The sequence below is a fragment of the Podarcis pityusensis genome (assembly GCF_964106645.2).
Source record: "Podarcis pityusensis genome assembly, chromosome: 14".
Lineage (NCBI taxonomy): Eukaryota > Metazoa > Chordata > Lepidosauria > Squamata > Lacertidae > Podarcis > Podarcis pityusensis.
Window position 1 is genome coordinate 19,433,523 of NC_138039.1, and position 10,444 is coordinate 19,443,966.

At 47.1% G+C, this 10,444-nt stretch overlaps 1 protein-coding gene across 2 annotated transcripts; it reads left to right on the plus strand.

Moving 5' to 3' along the window:
* Positions 1 to 365: 365 nt before the first annotated feature.
* Positions 366 to 10,150, plus strand: LOC308463535 (galanin receptor 2b-like). Of its 2 annotated transcripts, none has more exons than XM_080982020.1 (3): positions 366 to 472; positions 6,336 to 6,728; positions 9,308 to 10,150. In XM_080982020.1, the coding sequence occupies exons 1-3, from the start codon at positions 462 to 464 to the stop codon at positions 10,056 to 10,058; spliced, it is 1,155 nt and encodes a 384-aa protein (XP_080838146.1). In that variant the 5' UTR covers positions 366 to 461; the 3' UTR covers positions 10,059 to 10,150. The 2 variants fall into 2 exon arrangements, with proteins under 2 accessions (XP_080838146.1, XP_080838145.1); XM_080982019.1 differs by lacking the exon at positions 366 to 472 and adding an exon at positions 3,506 to 3,886.
* Positions 10,151 to 10,444: the final 294 nt, after the last annotated feature.

The following is a 10,444-nucleotide window of genomic DNA, read 5'->3' on the forward strand; positions in this document are numbered from 1 at the left end:
CAAAATGTGAAGCAAAACAAATCTCTCTCCACCCCCAATCTCTAGCAAGCTACAAGGTGTGCTTTGGACTGAACACACATGGCTTTCGAGAGAATGAAATCTGCACAAGCGACCAGGTCTCAAGACTCAGTCAGAGGTGATGGGGAGACTTGACTAAAGTGGAGGGCAAGAGGTCAGATCCTGGCATCCCAGTGTGGGGACGAAGCCAGAGAAATGCCCAAGTGGAATCAGGGGGAGTAGAAAGAGGAGGAGGAGGGTGGAGAAGCAGTGGCAGGAGGTGTGCAGCTGAGAGGGAGGGACGGAGCCGACATCACTGGCTGAGGATCAGACGGAGCCACGATGTGGCAGCGAAGGTCTGCAGCAACCAGGCAGGATCCTCTCTCTTGCCTGTGTGGAGCTGAGGCACCAGGCGAGGTGAATGGAAATCTGTGAGCCCAGGAGAAGAGGCAGCAGTTTGGTGCATGAGAATCAGGTAGGCTGGAGCTGAAAAACTTGCACAAAGACCTAAAGTGGTCAGACGCAAAAGCAGGAGGGACGAGTCTGCGGATGTGGCCCCTTTCTGTGTCTGCTCAGAGAGGTTTTAATGCAAATGCCACTTGCATTTATTACCAAGACTAAGGCTAAGCAGTCCCTGGTGGTCATTGCTAAGTGGATGTATTTAATGCGCTTGCGAATTTTCTCTTTCAACACATGGTAAACAGTTGTGCACTGCATTGTTACGCTTGTGTTAAGGTTCTTTTGCATAATTATATATTGTGTTATGTTATGGATTTAGAAATAAAATGTAAGTGGGGCAAAATTAGGTGGCTGCTGTTGCTGCTGTTACCAGAATCTTGTGGCACACTGACTTTCTGATAGTCTCTTTGCTCTCAGGTGCGGGCAGTGCCAGCAGTCAAGAGTGTATTGTAGTCAAGCAGTCTTGTAGTCAAGCAGTATTGTAGACCAGCAGTCAAGAGTGTGAATTGTACCAGCTACAAATGTGGCTGTAACACCCTGAGAATCTTGACTGAGGATGGAGTTACACCTTGTACACCTTGTTAATATCTCATCTGTTCTTACATGAAGTTGCATTTAAAGGAAATACTGTTTTATTGTATTGTATTGTATCATTCATTCATTTTATTTCTTATTCGCCCTTCACCATTAAAGTCCCGGGGAGGGGGGGAGAGGCAATTTAAAAACACAATATTAAAAACGGTTTCAAATTTTCCTCACTCTGGGAGTGTGTAAACAACCAACAGTGGGTTATTGAAATAAGAAATAAGCACAAAAAATCTTCTGCCGTGCCGAAGTTGTCATAATAGAGCACGGGATGCTGCCTTATACTGAGTCAGACCCACCGGTCCATTTAGCTCAATATTGTCTACACTTACTAGCAGCAGATCTCCAGGGTTTTAGGTTTTAGGAGAAGTCACACCTGGAGATGCTGGGAATTGAACTTGGGACCTCCTGCATGCATAGCAGGTATTCTGTGGACTTTCTAAATGAGATATCTTCCACTCTATCTTCCACTTTGCAGAAGAGATAGTAAGAGGGAGCAGTTAGAAGAGGGCTGCGCCTCCTCCTCCTCCTCCTCCTCCTCCTCTAAATATGCAAAGAAATTAAGGAGGTGAAGTGTCATATGGAGACCTCTGTGTGTGTGTGTGTGTGTGTGTGTGTGTGTGGCAGGGGAGACTCATCTGCATGTTTGTGTTAAAGACACAGAAGTAGGTAAGTTGTGTTTGTTTGTTTGTTTGTTTGTGGTTTTTTCCTAACCCACCCCAGTTCTGGGTTCATCATCACCTCAAGGCTTCAGGATTTAACCTCCTTCCATCAGGCCTGTAAGACAGAGTGATTCCGCCTGGCCTTTAATTTGAATTCAGCCTGATCTTTTATTTCCCTTCTCTTCCTTCCCCCTCCCCTTTTATGAAGATCACCCACTCTGAGACCCCACAGCTAATTCTCCCCTGGTCTCCTTACTGGCCCAAGTAGGACCAATTCAACCAGCTAGCGCTGGGGATTATCTAACTGATTTTTGAATTTTATTGTTATTCATGTTTTTATACTGTATTTTATGCTGCTTTTATAATGAAGTGTTTTAAAGTGTTTTAAATTTGTTGTTAGCCGCCCTGAACCCGGTTTTTGAACCAGGAAGGGCGGAGTATAAATAAAAATTTATTATTATTTATTATAAGGCATTTTTTCAACTTCACAGCCAGTGCTTGATATTTTAAAAACGAGAGGCATGGTGGTGGTGGGAAGCTTATTTTCCTGGAAGTGTCCCCTTCTGACTGGCAGACTCAGAGGTGAAGAAAGATACTTTGCAAATGCCCTAAGCAGTGAGGAATCCCAGCTGAGGTTAAGCCGTAAATGTTGATGCGTCCTCAGTAGAATCTTGGCATAACCCTCCATTGCTTTCTGTAGAATGGACCCAAGTGATTCTTCTGGAAATGGAATGTGACGGGGATGATGGCTTCCTGAAAAATTGCTATTTATTATATTTTTATTCTTTCTTTCTCCCAGGGTGGCATATATTGTGCCCCCCTTCCATTTTACCTTCACAACAGTCCAGTGAGGTAGACTGGGCTGAAAGAACGAGTCTTACAAAAGCTCACTCAGCAAGCTCAGTGACTGAGCACAGAAAAGGATACCTTCTAACCTGGAAGCTCTTCATCCTGAAGATATACACAATTAAGCTTACCAATGCAGACATTTATATTAGATAAAATCCATAGTTCTAAATGAATCTGGACCCCTTTCCTGGATGATTTTGCTTTTAAGCCATGGGGAAAGATACAAATCTCAACCACATACACACACACTTTGTCAACATTTGCCTGCTTTTGAGGTTTATAAGATGTCCATGGGATACATATAATTAAGTCAAGAAGTGTGAACTGGACTGGAAAAGATATTGGCAATGCGTGCCTTAATGGCATTGAAACACCAGTGCAGTAGCAGGCAGAGATCTGTTTCATCATAATCCCAGAGAGCTGCTGCCAGTCAGTGGGGCCACTACTGAGCTAGATGGAACAAGGATTTGACTCAGTATGAGGCCGCTTCCTGTGTTTTGCTCAAGAGCCCTAGCTCAGTGAGAGAGCATCTGCTTTGCATGCAGAAGGTCCCAGATTCATTCCCTGACATCTCCAAGTAGAGCTGCTGCCGGTCTGTGTAGGCAATACTAAGCTAGATAGACTCTCCAAGTAGAGCTGCTGCCAGTCTGTGTAGGCAATACTAAGCTAGATAGACTCACTATAAAGCAGCTTCTTATGTTCTTCCATTGCCTGGCCTATGGTCCTGGTATTAAAATTGTCCTCTCTTATTTATTTTTTATTTTATCACAATACTGGAGAAGATGGTGACGAGGTGGCTGTGGGCCTCCTAAATCTGTTGTCCAGAGCTAACTGTTGCTAGGCAACCTGAGGCACCTTTCCCCCCATCTTTCCATTTCACCACCTGAGGCAAAATGAGAAAGTGCCGCCATGTCACCAAAGCCTCTCTGACCTCCCTTACCTGTGGTGGCAGATCTCACTGGGAACCTGCCCTACTGCCGGTGGCTGAGGCTGCAGGGTGGGCCTGCAGGGGTGGCCCCTCTTCAGCTTCTGCCACCTGAAGCAGCTGCTTCACCGTGCCTCATGGGCAGCCCGGCCCTGTATCAATGGACTGCGGCTATGAATAGCTATTAACCACATTGGCTAAGCAGAGACGGCACCATAGTGCTCAGATCCTGCTTGTGGGCTTCCCACAGCCATTGTGGGAAATGAATGCTGGACTAGATGGGCACTGGCCTGATCCAGCAGCCAGGCTCCTCCAATGTTCTTCACGGTTTCTGCTCTTCCTGTTCTCTCTTTTTTAAACCAGACTTGGGCCGGAGAGCCCCTTCACACACAAGACTGTCCTTTGTAAGGTCAGACACCCAGCCCCTCTGCCTAAAATCCACCCACTTTAAACAACGACAGCCTAATTTAGAGTTATTGACCACATTCACATCATCCCACTTTAAACAGTCATGATTTCTTCCCCCAAAGGATTATGGGAGCTGCTGTTTGTTAGGAGAACCCCTATCCCCCCTAAGCTACAATCCCCAATAAGTCCCTCTTCATAGGGAACTCTGGGAATTGTAGCTCTGTGAGGGGAATAGGGATCCCCTAACAATTACCAGCATGTTTAACATACTACACTTCCCAGAATTCCTTGGGCAGAAGCAATGACTCACAGTGCTTTTTCAATGTATAGTGTGAATGTGACCTTAGCTGAATACCACCTTCTGCCTTTCTGGTCCTTCAAATACCCTTTCTGGTCCTTCAAATGGAGGGTAGTCCTTCAATCAGAGGATTGTCCTCTGTAAAGTAGGTCCCATGGCCCCCCTCTGGCCGAGTGTGGATTTGAACCTGAGCCCACCTCAACATCCTCGCTAAAGCATCAAATTGTGTCCAAAACTGTTAATTTAGAGCTGTGTTGCAAGAGAGACTGGCGATTATAACTCTCCTTTCTCTGTGCAAGGCTCACGACTGTTGATTTAGCAAAACAAAATCGAAAAGCCGGGGGGGTGCGGGAGAGGGACGGACGGACGTCAGAGTCATATATTTCTCTAGCGTAATAAAACCGATTTTCTGGGCAAGTGTGTTGATTCGCCCCTTGAATCTTATTGCTGCACTGGGAACAGCTCTGCCCAGCTGTAGTCCATCATCTTCGCACAGAATGTGAGTGAAGTAATACCAGTATTAAATTTACAGCGACTAGAGATGTAGTAGCAAATATCAGGCTTGTATTTCCCTCCCCCTCCACGCATAATTCAACACTGAGTATTTGTTTCCCATTGCCAAATATTTAGATTAAAAACCTTTCTTGGGAAAAGGCTAAGACACTTTGACTGACACTGAGTAATGAGAGATCTGCAGTTTGGGAGTTGCTCATTTTCAAGGCAAATTTTTACCACTCACAGATTAAATCTAGGCTTCATTCAGCAACTCCCGGGCTGGGGTTCAACAGATCAAGGGCTCCTGTGCTGTGGTGCAAGGATGAAATAGTTCCCCTTCTTCTCTTTCTCCTTCTTCTTACATTTATATACCATCTATATAACCGCAGAGCCTAGGACTTGCTGATCAGAAGGTCGGCAGTTCGAATCCCCATGACGGGGTGAGCTCCCGTTGCTCGGTCCCTGCTCCTGCCAACCTAGCAGTTCGAAAGCACGTCAGAGTGGAAGTAGATAAATAGGTACCGCTCTGGCGGGAAGGTAAACGGCGTTTCCGTGCACTGCTCTGGTTCGCCAGAAGCGGCTTAGTCATGCTGGCCACATGACCCGGAAGCTGTACGCCGGCTTCCTCAGCCAATAAAGCAAGATGAGCGCCGCAACCCCAGAATCAGCCATGACTGGACCTAATGGTCACGGGTCCCTTTACCTTTACCTTACCTCCCAAGAACCTCAAGGTGGGGTACATGGTTCTCCTCCCCCATTTCATCCTCACAACAACCCTGTGAAGTAGGTTAGGCTAAGAGATGGTGACTGGCCCAAGCACACCCAATGGCTGGGTGGAGATTTAAACCCTACTCTCCCATGTCCTGGTCCAACACTCTAACCATTACACCACACTGTCTCTTTGCATGCAGAAGGTCCCAGGTTGGAAATGTCTCCTTCTTGAAACCCTGGAAAGCCACTGCCAGTCAATGGAGACAGGACAGAGGTAGATGGACCAGTGGTCTAATGTGGAACAAGGCAGTTTCCTATGTTCCTATGATGGGAGAGAAATTCGATTTTGTTTTGAGAAACTCCCTAATTTTCACTTCCCAAATGAATACATTAGCATGATTAGCTGAAACAAACCGATTCGTCAAAATTTATATTTCTCCGACTTTTGCTGTGTTTGCCAAAATACATATATTGGGGGCAATATATATATATATATAGCAATATATATAGCAAAACAAAAAAAATTTAAAATGAATTATATCGGGTAAGATTGCTTTCAAAAATGCATTTACTACTCAAAACTGCACACAGAAAAATGTTTATTTTCGGGGGGAAATTGCACTAAAACACTAATGAATTTTCGCAAGATTGTTTTTTTTTAAAAAAATTGCCTTGTTGCAGAAATATGGAACCCTGAATTTAAGACTGGATAAAGGAGAAGCTTCCCAGAGATTTCTGGTTGGCCGCTCTTGTAAAAAGGGAGCCAGAGCATATGGACTTTTCATCCAATATATCAAGGCTCTTCTTCTGGGTTCTTCTGGGTTCTTTTGGGTTCAAAAGCCAGATTTCCCCTTGGTGCAAGATTTGGATTATTTGGATTATTATTTCATATACAGCTTCCATTGCAAGACCCTCACAGTCTCTTTCTCCCACCATTCTCCCACAGATTAAAAATAATACTAATAATGACCGAACAGGAAGACTTTGCCAGCTTGGCTGGACACTGGAACGCCTCTGATGCCCACCAGTTCAGCCTGGCCAGTGTCATCGTCCCTGTCGTCTTCTCCTTGATCTTTCTTCTGGGCACCATCGGCAACAGCCTAGTCCTGGCCGTGCTGCTGCGGAACGGGCAGGTGGGGCACAACAGCACCAACCTCTTCATCCTCAACCTCAGCCTGGCAGACTTCTTCTTCATCATCTGCTGCGTGCCTTTCCAGGCCACCATCTACTCCCTGGAGGGCTGGGTCTTTGGGTCGTTCATGTGCAAGGCTGTCCACTTCTTCATCTACCTTACTATGTATGCCAGCAGTTTCACCCTGGCAGCCGTCTCTGTAGACAGGTAATGGAGACCCCTGCACTAAAAAATAATAATAGGAGATCCCGATTCATCTAGTCCAACTCCCTGCAGTGCAGGGATTTTTTGCACAGCGTGGGGCTCAAACCCACAACCCTGAGATTAAGAGTGTCATGCTCCACCAACTGAGCATTTATATCCCACCTTTTGCTCCAAGGAGATCAAGGTGGCTTACATGGTTTGCCCTGTTCCTCATTTAACCCCCACGGCAACTCTGCAAAGTGGGTTAGGTTGAGAAGCAGTGACTGGCCCAAGAGAGCCCCAGTGAGTTTCATGGTTGAGCAGGACTTTAAACCGTGGTGTCTCCCAGGTCCTGGTCTGACACGTGGGTGGCACTGTGGTCTAAACCACTGAGCCTCTTGGGCTTGCTGATCAGTAGGTCAGCGGTTCAAATCCCCCCAACGGGGTGAGCTCCCGTTGCTCTGTCCCAGCTCCTGCCCAACCTAGCAGTTTGAAAGCACACCAGTGCAAGTAGACAAATAGGTACCGCTGTGGCGGGAAGGTAAATGGCGTTTCCGTGCACTCTGGTTTCCGTCACGGTGTCCCGATGTGCCAGAAGCCGTTTAGTCGTGCTGGCCACATGACCCGGAAAGAGGTCTGAAAGCGAGATGAGCGCAACAACCCCATAGTCGCCTTGGACTGAACTTAACTGTCCAGGAGTCCTTTACCTTTTTTCAGTCTGACACTCTAACCCTAGACCACACTGTCTTGCTGCTTGATGCTGGGCGGTGGTGGTGAGGCTGAGCTAAAATAAGAACTTTGCACAAATTCAGGTCTCTCCTCTACCCCCGCCCCCACCCTATTTCAGTCCCTGAAATTTCAGTCCCTAATTTATAAAGTTCAGTATTGGAGGAATTATTAGTAGTATTATTAAAAACATAGTACAATATGATAATAAAATCAACTCTGCTTTTGTCAGATTTTTCTATAAATTATGAGTAACTGAAGCATAAATGTATCCCCCCCCTTTGTCTCTTTGTAACCTTGCAGAGCAGAACCATCAAAACAGCTTGTAGTTTAAATCAAAATGAACTATTAAACTCTTCTCATAATGTTGTCACCAAAGTTACTCAGAAAAGACTCACTGAAATTGGATCCATTAATGGGCTTACTCTGAGTAGAATTTGTTGCACACAACCCATACATTTGCATGTGGTTTTGCAAATATATATGCTATTTTGCCTATGTTGTCTCTTTAAATTTATGTTTATAATCTGATTATTAATAATTTAATTAAATACGCTACATGTATAAATAAATAGAAACAACAACAACAACAATAAATTAGTAAAACTTGCTTTGCCACGTTCGATATTTTACTCCCAATTCAGTAAAAATTTGAGTAACCCACAATGCAGCCTGCAGGAGGGGTCCTATTGCTGGAACCCAGGGGTCCCTGGCCTTGTTTCCCCCTCCTCTTTGTCCTCACTACCCGCCTGTCTTCCCTCCTCAAATGTGCAAACATGGGGGCCGTAGGATTGCAAACATAATGCAGTTGTTATACAGTACTTAGTGTTTTATTTTGTGCAACCATTTGAAATAAAAGGAATAAAGCTTGGAGCATGTTTGGACAATGTGCATTTAGGGGCTTGCTGTTTTGCATTGGCTTACAATGCCTTCGTAAGAGACGCGGGTGGTGCTGTGGGTTAAACCACAGAGCCTAGGATTTGCCGATCAGAAGGTCGGCGGTTTGAATCCCCGTGACGAGGTGAGCTCCCGTTGCTCTTTCCCTGCTCCTGCCAACCTAGCAGTTCGAAAGCATGTCAAAGTGCAAGTAGATAAATAGGTACCGCTCTGGCAGGAAGGTAAACGGTGCGCTGCTCTGGTTCTCCAGATGCTGGCCACATGACCCGGAAGCTGTATGCCGGCTCCCTTGACCAGTAAAATGAGATGAGCACCGCAACCCCAGAGTTGGCTACAACTGGACCTAATGGTCAGGGCTCCCTTTACCTTTTACAATGCCTTCATCCAGTACACCCTACAAACCCCCAGGCCCCACATTTTTTGGCTCAATCCCCTGACTCTCTGAACTTACAGACCTTCCCTGGTCTGCCTGGCAGTTCCTCTTACTCATCTCGAGACGTGATATGTGGCCAACCCGTGCTCTTGGCTGTCATGTCAATCTGACGCCTTTCCACAGCTGTCAAAATAAACCACCCCCATCCTGGTTTTCTCCCCTGGAGGAGAAACAGATGGTCTGTATCAGTCGCTTGTCGTTTCTGCTCCCTGGGGTGCAACACCCCCTTCTTTCCCTTCTCCCTCTTCCTCCCCCCACCCTCTGCCTACCAGGGGAGAAGAAGCAGATTGCTCTTGCCAGACTTCCGAACAGAGTCCTTGCAGAAGGCATACGGACTTAGACTGAGGGCCACATAAAATTAGGCTGATCTTAGGGTGTGTGAGCGTTGGGTGCAAAGGAGTGGTGGGAGGAACCAGCTGGGGCACCCCCAAGGGGAGAAGGCTCAGCCTGGGGAGTAATGGTGGGACGACAATGAGTGGTCAGAGGGAGAAGATAAATGGTGCAGATAATCCTCAGCAATGCTTAACTCTGTTGACTTTTCTGGCAGATACCTGGCCATCCGATACCCGCTGCGGTCCCGGGAGTTGCGGACGCCCTGCAACGCAGTGGCAGCGATGGCCGCCATTTGGGGCCTCTCCGTGATCTTTTCGGGGCCCTACCTGAGCTACTACGACCTGATTGAATGGGAGGGCAGCTACATCTGTGTGCCAGGATGGGAGGAATGGCGGCGGAAGATCATGGACACCTGTACCTTCACTTTTGGCTACGTCATCCCGGTGCTGATTGTCAGCCTCTCCTACACGCGGACGATTAAATACCTGTGGACTGCGGTGGACCCCCTGGAGGACATGTCCGAGTCTAAGAAGGCCAAGCGCAAAGTGACCAAGATGATCATCATCGTGACTGTCCTCTTCTGCCTCTGCTGGCTGCCCTACCACGTCGTCGTGCTGCGTTACCTCTACGGAGACTTCCCTTTCAACCAGACCACCTACGCCTTCCGGCTCCTCTCCCACTGCATGGCCTATGCCAACTCTTGCCTCAACCCCATTGTCTACGCCCTGGTCTCCAAGCACTTCCGCAAGGGCTTCAAGAAGGTCTTCAGCTGCCTGCTGCGGAAGAAGGCCCGGAACAGGGTCCACGTTGTCCATGCTGCTCATACCGTCCACGGCTTCGAGGCAGGTTCCACAGAAGTCTCTCAGATGAACGAGGACAACAATGGGCAGCTGAATGGATGTGAACTGGATGCAAGGTCTCTTGTGGTCCCCACAGGACCCGGCAGGACCCTCCATATTTCTTAAGCTGAGTTGAACGGCAACTCAGGCAAGTGGAGTGAGATGCTTCAATTCCAGAGGGTGTTCTCCGAGGGAAGAGGATATCTTTAGTGAAGTTCTTTGTTGAACGTCACAATGTTCTTTCTTCTGGGGCTGGACTTCAGGGCCAAAGGCAAAGGTCACAGGAGGACTGAAGGCCTGCTACTATTTCTGCAGCAGGGTCCCTGCCTCCGGCATCCTAAGAATCACCCAATTAGCATGAAACGGGAGCTTTTTTGCCAGTGTATGCTCCAAAGTTCAGCGCTTCAGTTTCATGAGAAAGGCATGCAAGCTCTGGAACAAGGGAACTTCGTAGGGAACACAACTTGAGTCACTCTGAAAGAAGATATTGGAAACATTTGCCCATGTACGTG

Excerpts from the sequence above, each read along its gene's own strand:
- LOC308463535 (XM_080982019.1), top strand. The coding sequence starts at position 3,756 with ATGGGCACTGGCCTGATCCAGCAGCCAGGCTCCTCCAATGTTCTTCAC. Across the intron at positions 3,887-6,335 it reads ACAAGACTGTCCTTTGTAAG|ATTAAAAATAATACTAATAA; the intron begins GTCAGACACCCA and ends ATTCTCCCACAG. Across the intron at positions 6,729-9,307 it reads GCAGCCGTCTCTGTAGACAG|ATACCTGGCCATCCGATACC; the intron begins GTAATGGAGACC and ends CTTTTCTGGCAG.